The sequence below is a fragment of the Leiobunum rupestre genome, chromosome 8 (genome assembly GCF_980474605.1).
Source record: "Leiobunum rupestre chromosome 8, qqLeiRupe1.1.hap1, whole genome shotgun sequence".
Classification (NCBI taxonomy): Eukaryota; Metazoa; Arthropoda; class Arachnida; order Opiliones; family Sclerosomatidae; genus Leiobunum; species Leiobunum rupestre.
In genome coordinates, this window is record NC_143391.1 from 25,550,539 (window position 1) to 25,575,193 (window position 24,655).

Below are 24,655 nucleotides of genomic sequence, written 5' to 3' on the forward strand. Positions count from 1 at the left end.
TTTGGTGCCCGATCCCTGATTCTCGGGGTCCTCGGGGACTCGTGAGCGTTGGTTCGTGGCGAAGCCGGGCAACGGTCAGATTCTCGTATGGCTTCGCCGCTTGTCTCGCCGACTCTCTCTCCCTTTGTAATTTGGCTTCGTTTTTCTGGCTTATTGCTATCCGTAATTCATCCCTCGATCTAGGCTCGCGGCCCGCTCCAGTTAGGTCCAAGCGCGATCGACGGCTATTTCTTTTATACTAATCTGGCGACTGGTCTCCGCCTGATTCCCCCCCTTGTCACTGGGAAAGGTAATAAGGTCTCTCCCTCGACTGACGGACTGACTGCCCGTTCTCTTCCACACGCCCGATTCCGCGTTATTACAATCCGAGGATAGTCGTTCTCTTTACGGACAACCGTAACGTGTACTTGGGTATTTGAAAGCGTCAAAATGGCTCATTATAAGTTTAGTTACAAGAGACCACCTATGGACTGTGAGAAGGATGATAAAATACGCGAAAAAGTAGATTAGTCCATAATTAAAAGGGATAATATATCTAATAAAAGGGATAATATATCTAAATCCTAAACAAATTTGAAGAAATTAAAAAACTTACTAATAACTCGTACCGATAGGTCTTCGAGCGAATCTCGGATCAAATAGATCTTCGAGTAATAAACTACATAAAAACTAAATAAAATAGCCAGAAATTCCAAAGGTAGACCGGTTTCGTTCTATTTGGAACTCATCAGTACCGTGCGGGAAATCTGGCTGGCGACTGTTATATCGAAAAGAGAAACTAAGCCTAAACATTAAAAATTTCAAAACGCGTTGCAAAGCAACGGAAAGCCGAAAAGGGGGGAGTGTGGTGGAGAATAGTATATACGATAAGTTAAGTTACAAGAGACCACCTATGGACTGTGAGAAGAGTGATAATATACTTTTTATCATTATAAGTTTACCTTTTTTCTCTTATTGATTCCGCATTCCAATAACAGTTTCGATGTCAAGTGACAGGAGGGGAGAATTAAACAACCTGAATTTATATTGATTTTTATAAAAAATCCCTAATTTTGCAAACGATTCTGTGGTCCTTTAAATACATACTCGAAACCCGTTACTATATTGATTTTGATAAAAAATTTACATGAGATCTTCAACCTGCCAATTTTATCTCCACGAACTTTTTATCGATTGTAGCATTCTCATCATGCACCCAAATATTCTTTTTTACGTATTCGGGGGTGTATAAGAAATTTCGCCGCTTTCTGGCCCTCAATTATGATGATAGGTACGAGACTAACGAGCCATGCAACACTTTTTTTGCCTTTTTATCTTTTGGCGCTATATAGTTATGTCAAATTTTTTATTTGCACTTTTTTTTCTATTTACGAGTCTTTTGGGGACGTATAAAAGAAAAAAGTGAAAAAACTTATTTCTCCGCTCTCCGTATGTTGTCTATAGGCCCCCATTATCTTACCCCCAAATATACGTGTATTTATCTATATGAATTTCAATAAGAATTAGCTCGGGACAATGACATTTTAGAAATATAGACCTATATATCTTTTTTTTTTCGTTTTCATCTCCGCAGTGTAAAATTAGAGATTATTATATTTTTCTTGAATTAGAATTTTGTTCGTTTTAATGAATGGTGGACGACGGTGGATGTGGTTATTACCGCGTGCTTTATCCTTTAATTATTGTCATTTTCAATGTACCTAATGTTAGAGCGTACGTCTGAGGGGTGACAACGCGTTTTACTTAGTTGGATACTATTTTAATTGGCATTTTTCTTAGTAAATGACATTTCGAATCAGGTTTTTTTGGTACATTCTGCACACGAAAACGGTACACGAATTTCGAAATAGAAGCTAAATTTGAATTCATTTCGTAGCAGAGACATTTTGTGCCAATTAAAATGGGAGAAATGTCCCCTCCCCCCTTATAGAAATAATCCCCCCTTCGTTTTAAAACGGGCAGGAGTCGTAGAAACGTATTATTGTTTCTTGTTATTTTTCTACTTGCATTTTAATTGGCGTCCCTCGCTAACGTCCTTGATGGTTATTGGTTATTCGTCGTAATTACGTCTCATTAGTTCGCTACAATTGGTTGAAACTGCAAAAACGCCACGCCTCTTTATATAAATCCCCCGAATTTAATTTTTTACATATTTTTTTCATATTTTAATTACTATCTCGAAATGAACGTATATAACGATAGAAACCTTTTTTTGACAATTATACAATTTGCATAATTAGCAAATTATTATTTTTTTATTTTACGGCCTATTAGAAAGATATTAAAGATTTTAAATATATAAATTATTAATTCAGTAAGTCACCATTTAAAAAAGAACGAAATTTACAAGTCTTACCCCCTGCTACCAGGGGGAGACACATTTGTCTTCTTAAACTCTCGCTCTCTCTCTCTCTCTCTCTCTTTCTCTTTGGTGGAGGGTTCGGAAAATGCCTAAGTGCAAATTTGTAAATTCCTTTTTGGAAGGGCGATTTGAATGGCAAATTCTTTCGGGGAGTAGACCTATATATATTGAATTTTTTGTCTTGGGGCTTCGTCCTGTTGGGCTGCAGGCTGCTGCCTCGATCAGGAAGACACCTCACGCCTTGCAGAAATAAAGCCTGCACCTTTCGTAGGAAGTCGCTACTTTGCCCAATACCATAAGTGCATAATATCTATTACGAGATAAGTATCCATCAACTGTGGTGAATTTCAGGATTGATTAAAATAAAAACCCCTATTGTACAATAAAAACTTTTTATTGTACAATAGTGGTTTTTATTTTAATCAATTCTAATATGTACAAGACTGTCCTTTCAACAAGTTTAACTGAATAGGGATATTTATTGATTTATAGACCATTAATAGTTAAAGAAACGGAAAATTTTATGTAGACGAAATAGCAGACAAGCATGGTACTTTTACGCGTGACCTCGGTGACCCATGACGTCAGCTTAGGCTTCCCTTTGTTATGACATGTATCACCCTAATAGTTATTTTTAAAGCAGATAGATGGCGGTGCGGTTATTGAAACTGACTTATTCACCTCGTACTATTTGGTTCTTCGGTAATCATATTTTGAATAATTAGAGTGAACCCGCGCGGGTACAACTAATAATAATAATAATCAGCTAGGCTAATACCCAAGGCACCACCTTAGGCCAAAGTCATCAAGCGACATTTAAAATCATTAATTCAGGTGGCCGGGTTACGACGCGTAGCAGAGTGGTGGCAAGCCCTTCGTGCCACGCGAGCCAACAGCTCCCTACACTAACTATTACCGTTAAGCGAGCGAAAAATGTTAGCAGTTTAGATAGATGGGTACTTATCTCGTAAGAGATATTTGATGAACTTCTGGTGATAGCAATTATCCCTTAATTTCCAGGCTGTTAATCTTGGCAGACTCGGGTGATTACCGGTCCGTCGGTCTGACTTGGAAAATGCGGGATATGAACGTTGAGTCAGGGGTGGGTGGACGGGCGGGTAGGACGTCAAGCGCTAACCACACTAATAAGTCCAAACTTAAAATTATACAATAATAAAGAAAAAAAAAGCAAAGTCGGTTTGCGAAGGTATTTGCACGGATAGCCACGCGTCGTGGAATTCGTATAGACACAAGGATCGCAGTCGGAGACCCGCCCGTCTCTGTCTTTTCACGTGCCGCGGTGATTACCCCTTCCATTCAACAGACCGACCACCTTTTGTTCTCGTTTCGAAAATATTTCTCATTGACTCAAAGAATTTTGGTCGCCCGTAACGAAAGCATCCACTCGTAGAAATATATATTTCTTTTTTCAAGCACGCTAACAAGTTTTTAAGCCTCGGTTACTATCTTTGTCCCTTTTTAAATGTTAGGTTGAATGAAATATTTTATTTTTAGTCTCTTCTTTTTATCCCGCTGGCACGCGCGACTTCGCTACTTAGGGAGAAGCCAACATCTAGGGTTTTACACCCCGTGGGATCCGCGATATTAATTACGAATACGAACTTGGAAGGCTAAAGAACGAGAAAAAAGTGAAATGGATGCGTCTAGATTAACCGGTTGACGCGCTAGTTTTTGGGGATTTGTTTATCGTCCCCTTTAAATTGTCTTAAAAGGGTGAAATTGCCAGTTTATTCGGCGTAGATATTTCCCAGGGGCGACCATTATCATTTCTTGTGTGGGACGCGTTTTTCGCCATTCAGAAAAAGAAGCGGATACTTTTTTACAATGTTGCCCGGCGCCGGTGGCAGCTAGCAAAACGGAAACGCTTAAAAAGAGATGAAAAATACCCCCGGAATCATCATTTTAATTGCTTCCATTTTATACAAAGCGTCGCTTTTCGCCGGGGGAAACGCGCCTCGCAACCGCGACTGCCCATCGCGATGAATTGTATATATATGTTTATGCAAATGAACGCATTTTTGCTGACTTTTTCCAAAACGTTATTTTTCGCTTCGTATCAAGTGGATGAAAAAAAATATTAAGCGCCGTGATTTTCTGGCTGGATTTTTCGTGATTGATAATTTCCTATCGCCAGGGCTACTTTTGGAGGTTCTCTATTGGCCCGCTCTTATCCGTGTTTGGCCGAAGTTTCGAAAGCGGACGATACGCGTCGGATAAAGACATTTATGGCTGTTTTTGGGAGGGAAGTGTCTCCACGCTCGGCCTAGCGCCACATCCGGGGTGAGAGCGATTTGCGTTCGCCAGATCGGACGAGCGAGCGAGAGAGGCTTGGCGGCGAGAGCAGATGCTACTTTGTGTTAATTTACAATAGGCCTAGCTGCCTTTTCCCTCTCTTTTTCGCGTCCTCCCTCTGAACCCCCGAAATTATCACTCGAGCGATTATTTGTTTGTAAGCGCCGCTGATTCTTAAATGGCTTCGCTCCGAGAGTCGCGTGCCCGTCGCGAGGCGGCGCCACTAGTCGCGCTATCGACTTTTTGCCCGCCACAATCAATGTTTTAAAATCCACGCTCTTTTCCACCCGCGCGTCTTTTCTTCCTGTCTTTAATAACAGGCTTAGCCACTCGGGAACAATACGAACTCTTCTTACGGTTCAAAAAAAAACACACACTGAACGAAACAAAACCGATAAATAATCGGTATAGGAAAAATTGGAATTTTCAATTGACCGATACGTTTTTGCGCGTGACAGAACCTTTACATTGTGAGGTATAGCAGGCATATTTACATGGCCGCGTATTTTCACGCGCCAAATTAATTTTAAGATCTACCAATTAGCTAGTTTCAAAAATGAAAAGGTATAATCAAATACCACAAGTACAGTCAACTTCAATATTTTTGACACGAGCTTTTATTTTATCGCAATTGGCCAAGATGGTACTTAAGCGCGAGACTAATTTTAAGAACGCGCCTCTTTATTCAGTGCAAAATTTTTGAAACCGATAGATGGCGGTAATGTTATTGAAACTGGAAAATTAAGCCTTGTCGCGTATTTAATAGTTCTGTTTATAAAGTAACGTGGCCTTCTGGTTTAAAGGGCCCCACCGGTGGTTGAAAAATTCGGCCCGGATTTAGCATGTGGTAGCCGATACGACGAATCATATTCTGGAAACTAGCGCGTGAAACAGGTAAAATTCAAACGCCGGTGCGGCCCTTTAAATGTGGCTCTTACGTCACAGTCTCTTACTTTTAAAAAGCCTACGAGCGCGCGCTAGAGTCGCGAGGAATATAGGGTTTTCAAGCGCGCGTGCAAATCGCTCGTGCGAAGAATATACTAATAAAGCTGTTTCTTGCGACGTCATAGCAACATTTTAACAAGTTGGGCAAGACCACTTTTTATTTTAAGAAATCAACTATTACGCTTTTTTTTTTAAGTTGAAAGTTCCGGTCGCTAGTGCCATCTGTCGTTGGGGGAGTTTTAAGCGTAAGATGTGAATACCTTCGTTGTAGGACGCGAAGACAACGGTTTTCGGCTCGACAAACAATGCTGACAGCTTCCTTTTTCCATTTCCGCGCGCGCTGTCCAACGAAATTATAAAAAGCCGCGTCCGTTCCGAATTCTCTCTCCTTTATATTAAAAGTCAGGATTAAAAATGAAAAAGGCAAAGGCCGCCTACTGTGTTACGGGAATGCTACGTACACCGCAGTGGGCTACGAAATATATACAAAAATCACGGTTGAAAAGAACGCCGCGTCGCTCACGCTAAACGTATTTTTTTTCGGGTATTCCGGATGTACGGGAGGTACGTTTCCGGTCTTTCCTTTTGTGAAAGCGCGGAAATAGAATTTTTCCATCTATATAAATATACGAAGAGAGAGACCTCTATCGCTATTCGCCGCTGACAAAAAGAGTGAAAAAACGCGTAAAAAGCGAAAGCGTCCGCTTCGTTCTAGACTATCTGTCGCTATTTAGGTTTTATTTTATACGCAATATTCGAATTGTCGGCTAGCGGAAACGTCACACCGGCACACACACGTACATTTACGAGTATCTATCGCCCGTCACCCTCGCTAAATTAACACCGTTCCACCACCTACTCCGAAAAAATTCTAACAACCCTGTTTTCATTTCATTATCCTCCCTCTCTTCCTTTCGCGTTTCGCGTGTTAAATTGAGCGTGCCGGAATAACTCGTAGCTCGACGGTATTACTTCGTATTTGGGACGTCCCGTCACCTATATTTTCTATCGGATCGTTTAATTTTGCGTCTATTTTAAGTCTAAATAGACGAAAAGTGGCGTAAATATTACTCCGACTTTCGACGCGAAATACGAAGGATTCAGACACTTCAACGTACTGACACTTTTCTAAAGTCAATAAGACACGCTGAAAACTTGGCTTTACGAGTGGTTTATAGAGATTTTTTGAATGAGTGGAATTTTTAATGTTATATCTACGAAACTAGTTAACTCGGGTTCTTTTAATGTAATGTAATGTACGTTTCTTTTGTCGCTTCCCGAAGGCGTTAAATATGGGAATACAAAAACCAGAAACGTAACTTTTCGCACTCGCGAGCATTCGTGGATATTTACCGCCTACAGTGTTGATAAATATATTTATTCTTTCTTATACAACATTTTTCTTCTTTTTGATTGAATCGATCGAGTTATTGCACTCGCCCGCTTTGAAAAATTATCGCCATTTTTTCCAGATAATTCCATTTTATAATTACCGAAGACGATTAAGACCTAAATTTTATTCCATAAATTAAATAAAAAGAACTTGTATAGTTTAATGAATAATAAATGTTCGATGCTATTTAACGTGTTTCTATTGATTTAGCTCCCGGGGATACGAGAGGGAAGGCTAAATGATATACCGTGAAACGTGAAATATCCGAGTATTAATTGAAATTTTATTTTGATTCTTTTAGCTTGGTTTCTTTACCTACTACACCTTGTCTATGGGTCAAATCACGACGACGGGCCCAGTGCCCATCGATAGTCTATTCATATACAGACCCGATAAGCGGTCCGAAGTATGGAGATTCATCTTTTACATGGTCCTACATGCCGGGTAAGCGTCCGAGTTTTTGCTTTTCAACGCGCGTCTTACGCGTTGATCTAGTCTAGTCTAGTCTGGCTGGCTGGATTTCAAAACCTATTATCGTTAACATTTTATTTATACGTTACTTAGATGGATCCATTTACTGTTTAATCTTCTGGTCCAAGTTCTGGTAGGCCTGCCACTAGAAATGGTGCACGGTTCTTTAAGAATAGGGACAGTTTATATGGCTGGTGTTCTAGCAGGTATGTTTCTTGCGCTGAGTTACCATTTCGCTTATGGCCATTTTAACCGTTTTCCCTATCAAAATTTAGGCTCTTTGGGCACTTCCATTTTTGACACTGAGGTGTACTTAGTTGGGGCTTCTGGTGGTGTCTACGCCCTTTTAGCCGCTCACCTGGCTAACGTTTTACTAGTAAGTTAAAATTTATCCTCTAAATTTACCCAAGATAGATATTAATTTTTTTTTTTTTTTTTCAGAATTATCACCAAATGGAGTTTGGCCTAATAAGGTTAGGAGGTGTTTTTATAATAGGTACGTTATTTATTAATAATTCTATCGCATTCATACAGCAGATCTAATTTTAAATAATATTTTTAGCGAGTGCCGACGTTGGCTTCGCGATCTACGACAGGTACGCCGCGGCGCAACACGGACCGCCTGTGTCTTACGTAGCCCACCTTACAGGGGCATTAGCGGGATTAACGATAGGACTTTTGGTTCTGAAAAACTTTGAACAAAAATTGCACGAACAGTTATTATGGTGGGTTGCGTTAGGGGTGTACGCGGCTTGTACCCTTTTCGCGTTGTTATTCAACGTTTTCAACTATTGAAAGGGAACAAAGAAACTATCGAAACGAAAAATGAAGTAGAAAATCATTACTGAAAAGCCCTAAGTGCGATGGTTTTCGGCGGGCAAATCGAGACTCGCTTTCTGTCATCAGTCGCGGGTATCAGTTACCGAAAAATCAACAAAAAGGGAAATTTAAAGAACAGCTAACTCAGGGATTTTTATTTGAAAGTAAAGAGGAAAGACCTAAGATTGCGATGTTAATATTTTGAGACGATTGGAAGAGACTGCACCGACATTCTACAATACTGCCCGATTCGCTAAGCAGTTTGGACATCTGCTTAGCAAATCCAACTGACAAAAAGCCTTAGATGAATTGATATATATATGGAAAAGCGTGAGATCTTCATCTCTATTTAAAATCCAATTTATAGTGGGTTGAATTTCTTGGTGAGTTTTTCTGTTTTCCTTACATTCAGAGTTGAATTTGTTTTATTTTATTAAGGTATTTTTTTTCCGGTTTTTTTAAATGTCATTATTGGCTTGCGAATATTTATCACTGTTTAATTATTTTTCACGAAAACTAATCTCACAGACCTATTGTTCCATTTTTGAGGTCTGTTTTTTTTTATATATTAAACCCGTATTTATATTTAAACAAATCTACTCTTTTACTAAGTATTGTTAGGTTAGTTCTTAATTTATTTAAAGTATCTAAAAAGTTGGTTGGTTTATTAGTTTACGCGGTACTTGTATTAAGCTTCTAAGCCATATTTCCAATCAGTTTTTTTGATAATCAGTGCCTTGATATTTTTAGAATAATTATATATGTATAGACAAACATCTTGTAAAAAATTAGGAATATCAAGTGTGTTATCCAATTTTTAATTTTAATTGTGATTAACCCCGATAATTATCACAAGTACTTGATTAATCATCTTAATTTTAATTGGTATAATAAGCGTACACACTTTTAGCCTAAGAAAAACTTTTAATTAAAAGTTTTAAATCACACACGGCGCCCAATCAGGAAATGAAGGGGATAAAAATTAATTCCCCTACTCCGTTGCACTGCTTAGTACAAAAAATCTTTTTAAGAAAAGGCTGAAAAAAACTTTCTATATCATAAATATTCGTTTTATTAAACTTTTCTCACCCCAAATTCAATGGTAGAGACTCCCAAGCTTATGTAAACCCCGTTAGAAATTAATAAGTGTGTAGCTTCTTTTGAGGGGATTGGCATGTGATTTCAAAGAGGTTATTAGGATCTCGTTTCATCCTATCAAAAACCTTTTCTTTGTAACAGTTATCAAGGCATATTCAATTTCAGTAACTCAAATTATGTTTTTGTCAGTGTGAGTTGGAAATCTAATGCAAGTCCCTTTAAAAGAAAGGGGGGGAAATTAAAAAAATCCTTCTGTAAATAAAAAATAGTGAAATAATATATATATAAAGCCCAAATTAGTTTTTAACAGTTAACCAAAAATATGTACAGCGCTTATTTTAAAAAGAACTAAAATAACCGACCAACTGATTGAATCTAATCTAAGTAGCAAAATCGATTTATAATTAACGATAAAAAATGCTCAACTATTTTTTACTTCCTAACCAAAAATCAACTAAATGTGTAAAATACAGTTCACATTTTTGTAACTAACCACAAAGGTGTTCTTAATTTCCATTGTGTTGAAGTTTTAACACACACTCCATTCGGTGTAAAAGTAACAATTACTTTTTTGCGTGTATCTAGTCACTTATTGCTTGTGAAACAAAAAAAATAATGTAAATAATTCCTGTATTTTTTTCCCTTTGTGCAAAGAATATTGTTTTTAAATCACCAGTCACCACTTGTCTCAAAAATTAGATTTACAATATATTAGAATACCTTAATTAGTTTATATTGAAAAATACAAGCAATTGTTCCATAATGTAAGCTAAATATGGGTATTTTTGGGCTATACTTGAAATGAATTTCATTCCGTTTGGTTTAGCAAAGTGTTTTTTAAGTTCCAAATTTTGTAAAACCAACAAATTTTATAGGTTTCTTATAGCCCAAAAAAACCTCTATTCCGATATTTAATAGTAATTGGTATTTCCTAAGGAAAAATTACCTTTTACTGGAAAAAGCAGTTTTTTTTTACAAAGCTTTAGTAGTATAGCCAGTTAGCTCAAACTATGGAATATGATTAAAATAGTTCACTCAAACTCATTAAGTTTGAGATTAAGAAAAATTTCATTCCAGATTAATATCTATAAAATAAAATTCCATCGTAGTTCTCAAGTGTTCCCAGTTTTAATACACACCATCTAAGGATGGGACAGTGTTATTTATTACTGTATTGTTAAAACTTGGAAACAACTATGGTTTTTAAGTGTGTGAGTGTTTGTGTACAGGTATATGGCGTAAAGAATCTAGTCTTTATGTCATTTGCAATAAATTATTTGTGTATTATATATTTAGTGTTTTCTAATGCCTGTAATATAAGAAAAAAAATTTGTACATTTAGTTGAAAAATGTCTTTTTGGACATTGTGGCTTTAAAGAGAAAGAAACCAACGTGTGAAAAATAAAGAATACGTTTTTTAAATGTAAATTATCTTTTTAATCACAAGTGCACACAAATTTTCATTTATACATTATATAGTTTACTATTAAAATTATTATTCCCAACCCAGCATGACTTGAGAATATTCTTCTGGGTCAATAAAAGGCGCATCCACTCTCCTTTAAGTAAAAAAAATTAATATTAAGTAATATAGATTGACACAACCTATTCTCCCACATTTAGTCTGTTTAACCTATTATCATGTGGCTAAGGACTCTACAAAGTTGTTACTTTGTCTTTGGAACTGCCTGGTAAGTATACCTAAGATATTTCAATTGTCAACCTATTTTATAAACAAAACATCTTCCTAAATTGGAGTGCTTACAAATAACGTGTTCTTTAGCAAGATAATGAAATGGGATATAAAATTAACTATTATAAAAACTTTCTAGAACGTATGTGTTTTGGGTTATATTTATTGCTAGGGGGTTTCAAGGGTATACTGATGAATAGTAAATTTTATATTTATTGCTACTAAACAGTGGTAATTTTGCTAACAAAGATAAAAGTTTCCTGTTCTGAAACTTTGCCACAAATTGATTTACTTAAGAAAATTACGTTACTCATGGAAAAACTAGAGTACCTTATCATTAAATCTCCACAATATGGGCATTCTGCTGCTATTAAGTCATCCAATTCAGCCTTAATTAAAGGATAAAAAATTATTTTAAATAAAGTAAGTTATTTTTTAAAATGTTTTACTAATAATTGTTCTTTCATTCCCATCCCCAGGCCAGTTGAAGACAGAGACACAGTATCATCTCTTCCAGGCACTAATACTTCGAGATTTCTTTGAATTTCTACAATGCGATTGCCTTTTTGAGGTGTAAGACTGGAAAATACCTGAAAGTTTAACTGTATTAACTTTAAATTGAAGTTATGATGTGTCACTATAAAATTTTGATGACTACCTCTACTATTAGACAATCTGTATGAAATAAATGTTTGCAAGGAAATAGGTAGAATGGTTTTGACATAACCCCGTATGAACATATGCAACATTTATCTTCTGCCGCAACCACAGCGTACCTTAAACATATATATTTTATAATCAATCCCATTATTATCATGTTAAAAATAAAATACTTTTTTCTAAAGGAATGTATTTCATTTCTAATTTCTTGCGCACTCTGCGTAGCCTCCTCCATTTCATTTTTTAATCCTTCAATGTGCTGATTATATACTTGCAATGAAGAACATATAGCTTCCTATTAATAGGTCATTATTAGAATATTAATTAAAAATTAATTCTCGTATTTGAATTTTACTTTAAAGTGGTTAATAGTGACGAAATTCGGGAAAAAGGGTAAAATGTCTTCAATCTTCAGAAGATCACATTCGTGCAAGAAATCCATGGCCTTTTTGATGTCATTGTCTTCATTGACAACATGGCAAGCTACAAATTAAATGTAAACCATTTCATTCTTAGTTTTAATAAATGAATCAAACTTCTCCGTACCAATTTGTAACCATAGTTTCTTCCTCAACTCCTCATTATCTTCGGGTTTATCCGCGTTTTGTTTGGCCAGATCAATATCAAACTAATAAATATTATACAGATTGTACTATAGAAAAACATGGGTTATATAAGAAAAACACCTTTAACGCTAAAGAAACAGCTTCTTCGTATAAGCCCATGGTAGAACAAATATGAACGCAAGCCCTGTCGAGTTTCAGATCAGAACATAGCCTCAGTGCGTATTTTAAATCATAAGTAACACACAATGGATCCTTGTTGAAAAATTATATTAATAGTGAAATAAAACGCTGTAACAATCACAATATACCTGTCCTTGCCAAGTCAAATACTTCATTAATTTATCACTCTTCAGCTGAGCGTAGAGAGCCGTGAGATAGTTGTGAATCGATTCCTCTTTGTTACCCAAATCATACACCACAAACTCTAAATATCTTAAGGTGTAGCTTCCCTAGAGAAACTAAATGGTTTAGTACAAAATGGCTTTGACTTACATTTATTGATTATACCTGATTGCTGTTTTTGGAAGCGTCATCCTGTACCATTGCGGGAATTAACTTCACTGGATTTAGATTTTTTCCTTGAGCAATCCACGCAGCTACTGTTTGCTCCGGTTGGGCTTGCATTAGCGCAGGACTGAATTGGTAAAATAAATCTGCTTGACTCTAAAGAAATTAGACCAAAAATTAATATCAATTTTTATGGTTAATATATTTATATTTTCTAACTTGATTTGAGAGAACGTCCAAAGCAGCTGAATGATTTTTGTGTTGTAAATGGTAGCGAATTACTCTTTTGTAGTCTTTCATTAGAAAAGCAAAATGAATCAGGTTTTCCTCATCTCCGTGGCTCGCAATTAGGTTACAAACCACTTCCTTGTTTTCAACCAAACAGTCCTTAAATTAAATTTTATATGGTTTTATAAGAGAATTTAATAGTTAGAATCTTAGATGATTGGTTGACATACGTGTACTATCTTTTCAGCTAAAAATTGGTTAAGCTCCCCTTGTAACCTTTTATGTTCATCCGTTTTTTGGTGGGCCGCTTCGTGCCGGTGTGTTCCTATTCTAGTTAGGTATATTTCGAGTAACCAAAGGACTAGCATTGTTATTTGAGTTTTGTCCTCTGACTTCAATCTCTCTAATTTTTTCCAGAGAAATAATCTCAATGCCTCTTCTTGCTTCGATTGAAGAAATTTGAGAGAGACTTCTTCAAAGGAGTAATGTGTCTGGGCAAATAAAGCCGCACTAGCTTCGTACCTGAAATAAAAAATAAAGCAAGCTATTTTTTTTCACATCTCCCATTTAATCTAAACTAACTGTTCATTCGCAAAGCAATCTTCCGCCTGTTTAGTCAGAACTTTATCCAGCTTGGCAGGATCATCCTGTAATATAAAAAATAACATTAGAATTAGAATGCATTTATCATTATAAATAATTTTGCATACTTTGCAATATTTTTTTGCTAGCTCGTACTTTGCTAAGCTCAAATAAGCTTCCCAAACATGCCTATAAGTTTTGTAAATATTAGTTACTATCAAAATAGTAATATTATGATTAATTACATTTTACAGACCTATCTTCCCGAACCACTTTGTATCTGTAAATGGCCATATCAGAATAAACCCAAATGGTTCCTTTCATGGCATCTTTAGTCATCCCAACCATATTTCCAGAGCCATAAGTCTCGGCAAATACATCTTCCAAAACCAGTTGTTTTTCTTGGTCCTTGTATAGCGTACAAAAAGCTCTCAAACGATCTTGGAACAAGACTAAGATGTGAAACTCCGTTCTGACACAAGCTAATGGTTTTTGATCAGTGACTTTATCATGTGAGAATCTGAAAATGTTTTTGTTAGCTCATTATAAAGTCTTAAGGGAGCAATTGTTAAATTTTACAGAATTTGATTAGTGTCTTTCGTGAGTGAATTTGTCCCGGCACTCGCTGCTCTGTCAATTTCACCATAAAACACTCCTGGTTCTATAAGACAACAATTCGTATACATACATTATAAAACCATTTCAAATATTATATTACCATTCATCCACGCGAACATTTTTGGCGGTTCTCCAGCTGTGGGATAAAAGAAACTTAAGGAACTGTAGCCCAAACTTCCAGGAAATTGTCTAAAGTTATCTAAAGTTAAAAAAACACAGAAATATAATTGTTTATCACTTTTTAATTTGAATGGATCAGCTACCAATAGCATTTGTGTTGTTGGCAAAAACGCCAATGAGATAGGGCCCTTCTGCAGTATTTGTTGCAGTTCCAACTAATTCGTACAATCTGCTAGGCGTTGTAACTAAGATAAAGTATCGTTTATCAATGTTTGTGCTGTCAACTTGATGAAATTCAATTGCTGTAATGGGTCCTTCATCATCCAATCCAGGAACTTTGGGACTTTCAGATTTTAATTGGAAGTCAAAAACCTAAATGATTTAATAGGTTAAATTTATTTTTAAGTATAAAAAAATGTTTTCAAACATACTGGCTTGCAGTATTTCTCAAAGTTGGAGAAAAAGTGACTGCCTTCACTCCCTGTAAGCTCAGTTTCAAATACAAGACCTATTTTGAGAAAACATTTATTTGAATACTTTATGTACGTTAATAATTTAAATATTAAACAATATAGTACCTTTGCTTGTACCGAGCAATATAAAACTAGTTGATGAATCTGATTTGTTAGAGAAGTTCCAGCCAACAGCGCTAATAACGTGACCCTTCATTCTGCTAAGTTCAAGAGCTTTATTTGTTTTGGTGCTAGACCCAGGTCCAATATATAAATTGCTAAAATGGCCCATATTTGAGGAATAGACTAAACTGACAATTAAATGTTGTCCACGGGGATCAATAAAAAGTTGATAAACTTTGGCTTGAAAAATTTTATCAGGCAAACTACGGGTCAGCTCAATTTCTGAAAAATATTCATTGGAAAAACGTTAGTTTTAGATTTATGACTGTTACAAAAACACTGTACCTTCTGGAATTTCTGGATTAGGTCCTTGTAAGTCAATTCTCAAAAGAACTTTGTTTTTCATGATAAATGCAACCACATTGCTTGCTGCAGCCAAATGGCTCACTGGACTTGTTGGGCTATGAATAAAATTGAATGGTTAATTGACATTAACAGACTCTATAGGGATTTAATATTTACTGGTAATTAATTTTTTGTTTCTTAAAAATTGGTGTGTCATCTTCCAGTCTAGCATTGATAATTCCCCCAGATGTCTTAGGTTAATACATATATTAAAATTTAGCATTTTCTTAAAGAAATATTTTAACTCATAATACCATTTCAGGAAGTAAGGGGCGTATTCCTGGTACAAACCCAGCTGAAATTGTTGCTTCTTTGGCATATTGATCAAATATAGATGCCATTTAACGAATAGAAAGTTGGAATAATTGTAGTAATTAATGAAAAGAGGCATCTATTTTCATATTTTATGTCTAAATATCACAATTAACTGTTCAGGAAACTTCCAGACATTTTCCTAAATAGCAGACGACCGTTAGTCTCAATGCGTATATTTATATGCTCCTGGACCTTGGTTTTACGCAGAAAACAGCGGAAAAACTTATGTGACTAAACGTAGCAACTGTTCCCAAAATTCTATTGGTAAATCTCATTTCCGGAACAGGCGAATAAAACATTTTAGGCAAAAATCAGTGCCGTAGCCAAAAATTCGTCAAAGGGGGGGTCAAATTATGTGAATGTTAAGAGGGGTCGAGAAAGGGGTGGAAATTTAGTACAGTCAAAGTTAGGTCCACGGGGGTCTGGACCCGGAAACCCCCCCCTTGCCTATGCCACTGGTAACAAGCACTATTTAAACAGTAACTTGCAGGTCCTGCCTCTTGAAAATATTACTTCTTGGCAACTTTTCTGGAAGATGTTTTATTGAAGCGTCTATTGTGAAATTTTGGTTGTTGAACGCAGCCGTTATTAGGCGAATACTTTTAGATTGTTCTTGGCTGATCACTCACTTCCCATTAAGTCAAAATGTCGTCTGTGTCATCATCTTTTCACCCACTCTCCAAAGCTTAAAACGACCACACCGGCGTTTGAAAAATTCAGCCCAAATTTAGCAAGAGGTAGCAAATACCAATCAATCGCCGGTGTGGCCCTTTAAAGGGACTTTCAAGGGAGAGCTGTGAGAGGGGGGGGGGGTGTGTGAAGTCCATTTAAAATACGTCATTCGATCACCGTTCGTCTCATTTACAAAGTCCCTTTAAGGGTAGACGATGACACTAACGACATTATGACGTACGAGAAGCGAGTCTTCAACTCTTCACAAGATAGGCGTAAGAAAATATTCATCCACCGACTTTCGGAATCGACCTATTTGCAGTAGATTACTCCTATCTCTACGCGAGCAGTATCTATCTATCTATCAATACTGCTTATGTTATTTGTTTGAAACATTCCAAAACTATTACAGATACAAAAACAATTTATAAAAAAATTAAAAATCCCTATTATTTATTATCAAAAGTGGATAAATCTATTAGCGTCCGAAACGAGTCTAGGTGTCGTAATGGCGCTACAGCCAAATTAAAAAGTCATAAAAAAGTTTTTTCTTAAATAAACTTATCAAAATAAAAGCAAATGATGTAAAAATTATATTAAAATTCAAGTATCATTATTATAAACTCAAATTTACCAATTGCGATGGGGAAAAACTAATAGCGTCCGCTTTAGCTGCTACCTACGTGTATCTAGCTTTCAATGGCGAACCAAAGGGGGCGTAGCGATAGTTTTCGGTCGCGAATACACTTTGGGAATAATTTACATGGAATAAATGTTGTTTGGGATGTGCTGTGTTCAATAAGATTCAACGATAAAGAAACAGATTTCTGAAGAAAAAATCTTTGAGAACGTTGCTCAAATATAGACGTCGTACCCTAGATTCAAAATCAGTCGTGCACTTTGTCAATAGCGTTTACCCACTTCTTACCGGAGCTCCGACAAAATTTGCTCCATAGTTACTATGGTAACCAATTATAGAAGCTCCCTACACCTACAGCAACCGATGGAGACTGATTTTTTGGAGGTCACGTGGCTAAACGCTTCGTTACAAAACAGTCAATCGGAAAGCTCTGTGATTTCGTTATTCGTAAATTTGACTTTATAAATAATGATACTTGCATTTTAATATAATTTTTACATAGTTTCCTTATATTTTGATAATTTTATTTAAGAAGAAACGTTCTTATAACTTTTTAATTTGTCGGTAGCAGACGCTAGATCATAGGTGCTACTTCCAGGGCATGAAATAAGCACGGGACACTGGACAATGTCCGATAACTTTTTCAATAAACTGGGAATGCTCTTTTCTACAAAATAAAAATATTAACAATTATTTTACAAAAAATATGAGGAAGTACCGAGTTACTGAACTTGATACTTGATAGTCTATTCTGTAACTATGAGTCTGTGCTGTGGCTGTGCTAAAGAGAGAGAGATGGCCGCCTGGAGGGTAGTGGCGGCCCAGCGATCCGGTGACCAGGAAAGCTGTGTTGGAGCCTCAAGTGCAGAAGCAGAAAGAGGCTTCAGTATTATCATAAGTAACATAATACCCCTAAGTATGACACTTGTAGCCTTGCTCGTGCATTTTTATTACTACATACTTTCTTCACCAACGATAAATCAGAAAAACGACTAGCAACTCTGTAAACCGGAAGTTTAATACTCTTTGGGATTTGATTTTTTTTATTGGTCATCGAAAAGGAGTCCGAGTTCAAATTTAGCCAATCATATAGCGCTACAAAATATTATGAGGTACGAAATGTAGGAAATAAAACGGCCGTTATGGTAGTCGGCTTATTAGGCCTATCTCTATCGGAAAATTATACCTAAATACTAAATATTATTAGGGTCATTTTCAAAGTTTGAACTGAAAAAAATATTTTTATTGCGTAATTAGCAATTGTAAAAGTTATTCCAGAAGTTTGAAAAAGGATAATTCTTACATTTTAATTCATCAATTTATTTTTATTTTGATCACAGCGGACAAAACCAGGCATTCAACCAGGTACAAAATACAAGTATATTCAAATTATAATAGTAAAAATCTGGAAGAAATTGTAATAAAATATTCGTAAAGTAAATTAGAAACCTTTTTACATTAAAAACGTAACAAGCTGAAGGTTTTTTAACGTCTACAGTATTTGGTGTATAACATTGATCAATGAGATTGATCTTCTCAATATACTACACTAGTGATCCACAAATTTCTAGTTGTTGGTGAATTTCTAATATAATATCATTTGCTCGATATAAAGATTTAATATTGTTGGGGAAAATACATACAATTTCTTTAATTTCTTCCGTTGTTAAAGTTTCCGTGGCGAAAGTGTTTTTACTCTTTTTTTAAGGGGGGGGGGTCATTGGACAATGTCCGATAAAATTTTTGAAATTAGGGGGGGTCACTGGACAAATGTCCGATAACTTTAATTTCTTATTTCCTGCCCTGGCTACTTCGGATAAGCTAGCGCCGTTACGCCACCTAGTCTCGTTACGATCGCGAAATGCGAATAGGCCTTTCAATGAAACCTGTTCAGCACTCGCCAAGGAGAATTAAAATTCCGCGCCTGGACTAACAGATTTCTTTTTGTATAGTCTTTGTCACTTGTGGTCGCTTGGTGCCTGAAATAAGGAAATATTTTTAACGCTGTAAACGTTAAGCCTAAGTTGGAATTCGGGATCATAAATATAGATAATAAGTCGGTATTTCATTATTCTAAAATGCCTAAAAAAGCTACGTGGGTTAAAGGAAACACTTGTTTCATTCCGGATTGTGAAAGTAATGAGATAAGTTTTTCTCGTTTTGAATTTTCCTTCAATATATTCGGAGATTTGAGCATTAACTGTACTTTTGCTGGTTTTGGGGTTTTATTACCGTCTAGTGGCTCCATATCTTCTCTATTTAACTGAAAACTAGAAATGATTAAGTTATTTACATGAGATTTATTTCATTTAATTAAAATTTTAACTTACCCAACTTTAAATATCTTAACGAAGGACCACCAAGAAGCAAGAACGGTAACGCCGCTAACGCGTGTGCCGAGGCTTACAGTTTAAAGCGAAATTTTGGATTGAAGTTGGCTGTTTCAAAGAGGGTTGGCTGTTTAACTACCCCATAAAATCTGGTAGCCGTGTAACAGAAATTAAATCACCTATTTCCGGTTTTACGCGGCGGGCGGGATATATGTAACATAATTACTCATAAGTATGCCACTGTACCTTTAAAATCTTCACACTAACGGTTTGTTTCACCACGAACCAGTAAAAAGGTGGACTACGTTAGATTTTATCCTTTTTATTGATTCTAGTAATTTTGGGAGTCTTTAAGCCAATGGAAAACCTCTAAATTGAGAAGGAATTTCTTGTGTAGGAATTTTAGTCAGCCCAATGTAGCTTTATTGAAATCATAAACTCTCTCGGTTTGTGCGGATGAAGTAAAGAGTAGTTTAGAAAAAGAAAATTTTGGGGAAAATAACCAATACGGTTCAGTGATAGCTATTAGTCTATGGTGATAGCCTTCCGAAAATGTTACAAGTCGTCGAAGTAGGATATTCCACCAGCATTATTAAACCCATACCAAGCCTAAAAAACTTAGGCCTAGGCTCAAAAGAATCTGCAAAGACTCAAACCTTGTAGATGCCCCAGAAAAGCTCAACCTGAATTTCAAATATTTTTTCCAATAAACCTGCTTTTTTATTTGACAATGCAAATTTATTTTAGAAAACTTCATTAATTTGCAGATTAACTGAACTTGACACTATATTGTAGTTCATTTTAGTTCCTAAGCCTTGGTTGTTCAAACAGGTTTATTTACTAAAATAATGGCCGTCGGTTTATCAGACCAAGGCCAACTTTGATTTCTCGCGCATCTCTCGCGCTACAGCGGCCATCTCATTCGTTGACGTTCCTGTGTTAACCTATGAGCAAAAGATGTGTATGACGTCAGCGCCCCTAGCGGATTATTATTTTTAGTATAGTTTTACATTGGGGACAATATAACCACCGAGCGTGGCGCTGAACTCCTACACATTATAGTACAGTTTATAGGGGGAAAATCCTTGCTCGCGGAATTTCGACGAATGTGTTGGCCGTAGTAGCGCGAAAAGCGCGTGATCAAAGTTGGCCGTGATCAGACGTAGAGCTAATTGACGGCTTTTAAAATTCATTTTGCGCGTTAAAATACCTCTACATGTTATGGTATTTGAGGTTCAATGACGTCAAATATTACGTAGGGTATGGATGACGCAATATCTGTGAAACAAACCGTTAGTGAAGAAATAGAGATAGTGACATACTTATGAATATTTATGTTACATATGCTTATGGTGACCAGTGACGTAGCCAGGGGGGGGGGGGCACATGCCAAATATTTTTACCTCTCCAAGTCCCCGTGTCTGTGTGTCTGTCCTGGTTAATCATTGCGTACGCAGTTTCTCGAAATTTCTGTCGAGGGGTTGGCGTTAACGGATTAATTTGCGGTTGGGTTTGGATGGTGTTTTTTCGTTAACGCTCACCGTCGTGACGGTTTTAACTCAGTTTGATTGGGTATTGCGTTTTGTAATGTTTATGTGTAGGGTGTGAATGTTGAGTTTATGTTAGGACGGTTGTGGGCGTTGAATCTGTTGAGTCTGTGGTGTTTGTATTTGTTTATGTGTAGGGTGTGAATGTTGTGGGTGGGCGTTGAATTTGTTGTGTTTGTGTTTGTTGAGTCTGTTGTGTTTGTGTTTGTTGAGTCTGTTGTGTTTGTGTTGTGTTTGTACGGGCATTATCACTTCAGCTTCTTCTTATTTTTGGGACGGACCGAGTGCTGAGTGTTATGCGACCTCTCAACGTCCAAAGGCAGGGTATTCGTCTAAATATCAATTTGCGATTTAATGGCACCGGCCGGGAATCGAACCCGGGTCTGCTGCGTGCAAGAGATTTACTCTAACCACTGAGCCACCGACGCTTATCCTTTACGAAGTTATAACGTTAGGTACTATAATTTATTCTACATCATTTTAAATATTTATAAATTATATTAATCTTATATTTAATTAAATATTTATAAATTATATTAATCTTATATTTAATTAAATATTTATAAATTATATTAATCTTATATTTAATTAAATATTTATAAATTATATTAATCTTATATTTAATTAAATATTTATAAATTATATTAATCTTATATTTAATTAAATATTTATAAATTATATTAATCTTATATTTAATTAAATATTTATAAATTATATTAATCTTATATTTAATTAAATATTTATAAATTATATTAATCTTATATTTAATTAAATATTTATAAATTATATTAATCTTATATTTAATTAAATATTTATAAATTATATTAATCTTATATTTAATTAAATATTTATAAATTATATTAATCTTATATTTAATTAAATATTTATAAATTATATTAATCTTATATTTAATTAAATATTTATAAATTATATTAATCTTATATTTAATTAAATATTTATAAATTATATTAATCTTATATTTAATTAAATATTTATAAATTATATTAATCTTATATTTAATTAAATATTTATAAATTATATTAATCTTATATTTAATTAAATATTTATAAATTATATTAATCTTATATTTAATTAAATATTTATAAATTATATTAATCTTATATTTAATTAAATATTTATAAATTATATTAATCTTATATTTAATTAAATATTTATAAATTATATTAATCTTATATTTAATTAAATATTTATAAATTATATTAATCTTATATTTAATTAAATATTTATAAATTATATTAATCTTATATTTAATTAAATATTTATAAATTATATTAATCTTATATTTAATTAAATATTTATAAATTATATTAATCTTATATTTAATTAAATATTTATAAATTATATTAATCTTATATTTAATTAAATATTTATAAATTATATTAATCTTATATTTAATTAAATATTTATAAATTATATTAATCTTATATTTAATTAAATATTTATAAATTATATTAATCTTATATTTAATTAAATATTTATAAATTATATTAATCTTATATTTAATTAAATATTTATAAATTATATTAATCTTATATTTAATTAAATCGCATTGTTACCATGCTGATAGTTCATCGCCGAGCCATTGACTTCCTTAGGGAATATATAAAAGTAAAGGAACCATTATGATAAGGCGGGTTTTGTTACTAAACGGATGAATACAATATCTGTGGATATTTTTTATTGAACTTTGTTTTTTAATTTTTGTGAACTTGTTTTTATTTCGTCGGGAATTGAACCGGGAGCGCGGTTTTTACCGTTTTAGGACTTTGATTCGTTGCCGCTGTGTTGTTATTGATTCCTTTTACGTTGTGTTATAAATCTGTAATATATTATTCAATGACGTTGTTAAACTCTTTAATTGTCAGTAGGTTTAGTTTTTTCGGATACTCTTTTTTTAATATAATATGTATTTGGGTTTTAGGCAAAGGAAGGGTCGTATGTTATTTTTACTGATCGAGATAATGTTGTTTTTTGTCTATTCTTTGATCTTATATTTTTATCTTTGGTTTTTTGAGATTATTTTGTTTCCACGAAAACGTCCAGTTTTGGAGGATACTTTATAGTGTGTAGGTCGAGTGGTCGGACATTTAGCAAAATCCCGTACACTTTGTCTAAAATTGCAAAATCTTTAAACTCTCTCTATGGTAAATTAACATTGAAATCCCAAAATCACTTCAAAAAGTAATTACAAAATCGCCAAAATCTCTACGAAATTCCGAAATCCTGTACAAAATAATGGCAAGTGTCCGACCCCTCGGTGTAGGTCGTGTTGTTTAGCTTATCCGGTTTCATGATAATAACGTCGAAAATTCCTGTTTGTTAATGGTAAGGTATTGCACTAACTATTCCGTCTACGGTCATTTATTGATATACGAGCTGTGGTTTAGTCAAGTGGCTTTCTGTGCTTTGTGATGGTAAGTTTTTCGCTTCTTGTTAATACATTTTTTATTGGTGTGGATATTTGGACATCTACGATTCCTAATGCAGTCATTGATTTCCTGAGTGTGCGAGTCATTATATGATATTGAAAATTGGACGGTATTGGTCTTTTTAATGCGGTATGTGTCACAACGTCAACAGGAAGTCTACGAGTCGTCCACTACCAGATATCGAATATAGCTATTCTATGGTATCTTCATCAAGGGCGAGTGTGGAAATAAAATGAGCGTTAAAGATGCGGCAAGTATTTCGTAAGCGAGAAAAATACAAATACCCTCTGTAGATATTTATTTCATTAAAATTTGCTTCGTATTATATTTAACTGATAAACTTGTTCTGTAATTAGGGTTAAATTCAATTGTGCATTGTTTTAGTAAGTCTAACTCGCTGTTGTAACTACTTAATTTATAATATTCTGAATAAATTAAACTCAATTATCTAAATTTAAATTAAAATTTTATACCGGGCAGGGATTGAACCGAGATTACGTTTTTAGTAAATAACTCTGAATTGCGGAGATATCTTTAAGGGTCGTCTCAAGAAATTAATACCACTAGGGACCATTCTTCCGAGGAGAGGTATATATTGGCTTGCCAACTTGTTATTTTTTTTTTAATTTAAAGGCGTGCCCCCCCCCCCCCTGAAACAATATCCTGGCTACGTCACTGCTGGTGACTCCTATGACTTCGTAGACGACCAAATCCGATTACTCTCGCTAATAAGGAAGAGTAGAAAGTGTAGCCTCGGTGTAGCCCTTTATCATATACTGGGATCGTGGACCTTGGATTCAGTAGCGTAGTCAGGATTTTAGTTTGGGTTGGGGGAATTGAAAAAACCAATTTAGGTGCCCTTAGGCCTTAATGCCCCCCTACTTTGACTAATTACTATAAAGACTAGAAAATGCGGAACTTACTCTGCGCATGTTTGATACCTCAGAAGTTAACTCTTTTTTCTTGGAATAATAGTGTTTCGCGCTTACTAATGAAATTCAGTGACACTGAAACTTCCGTTACGTCCCCCGCTTCACTCCTGGAGCATGCGAAATAAATCACCTATTGTAGCCCAAATCCCTTACCCTTAGCCAGTATTTTATGTTGTAGTCATGGTTGTAGTAAATTAATTAGAAGGAAAAATGCGTTGCAGCCCTAGTAAAAGAGCGTCTGCTTCACCATTGTTACTTCATAAGTTTTCATAAATCGGGGATACTGGAATAATATCCATTCTAATCAAACTTTATCCTCATCCTTAACCTTCACGTAACCTAAATTAATCAAGACACTAAGAAAAACTAGCACTATCAACCGATTCCAGAATTTTACAGACAACGGAAATGAAA

The 24,655-nt window shown here is 35.0% G+C and overlaps 2 protein-coding genes across 6 annotated transcripts in view; one reads left to right on the top strand and one right to left on the bottom strand.

Annotated features, from left to right (window-relative positions):
* LOC149932898 (rhomboid-related protein 2-like) overlaps positions 1-10,796 on the top strand; it is a 128,796-nt gene extending 118,000 nt beyond the window's left edge. For 4 of the 5 annotated variants that reach the window (XM_090157489.1, XM_090157488.1, XM_090157490.1 and 1 more), the window contains 5 exons: positions 7,315-7,457; positions 7,578-7,690; positions 7,760-7,860; positions 7,926-7,980; positions 8,047-10,081. In XM_090157489.1, coding sequence (XP_090013615.1) covers positions 7,315-7,457; positions 7,578-7,690; positions 7,760-7,860; positions 7,926-7,980; positions 8,047-8,279 — 645 coding nt within the window. In that variant the 3' untranslated portion in view covers positions 8,280-10,081. Of the gene's footprint in view, positions 1-7,314; positions 7,458-7,577; positions 7,691-7,759; positions 7,861-7,925; positions 7,981-8,046; positions 10,082-10,478 lie in introns of those variants that run through there. The other variant, XR_016473270.1, reaches the window with a different exon arrangement.
* A 24-nt stretch (positions 10,797-10,820) lies between these two features.
* dor (vacuolar protein sorting-associated protein 18 dor) lies at positions 10,821-15,822 on the bottom strand. Its single transcript, XM_090157492.1, has 23 exons — positions 15,610-15,822; positions 15,473-15,546; positions 15,296-15,411; positions 14,954-15,232; positions 14,807-14,883; positions 14,519-14,747; positions 14,356-14,454; positions 14,217-14,298; positions 13,894-14,157; positions 13,766-13,826; positions 13,638-13,702; positions 13,286-13,577; positions 13,047-13,214; positions 12,828-12,983; positions 12,629-12,769; positions 12,441-12,572; positions 12,301-12,382; positions 12,110-12,237; positions 11,928-12,049; positions 11,753-11,870; positions 11,544-11,684; positions 11,425-11,483; positions 10,821-10,960 (listed from the first exon to the last, which is right to left on the bottom strand). The coding sequence occupies exons 1-23, from the start codon at positions 15,694-15,696 to the stop codon at positions 10,897-10,899; spliced, it is 3,036 nt and encodes a 1,011-aa protein (XP_090013618.1). The 5' UTR covers positions 15,697-15,822; the 3' UTR covers positions 10,821-10,896.
* Positions 15,823-24,655: the final 8,833 nt, after the last annotated feature.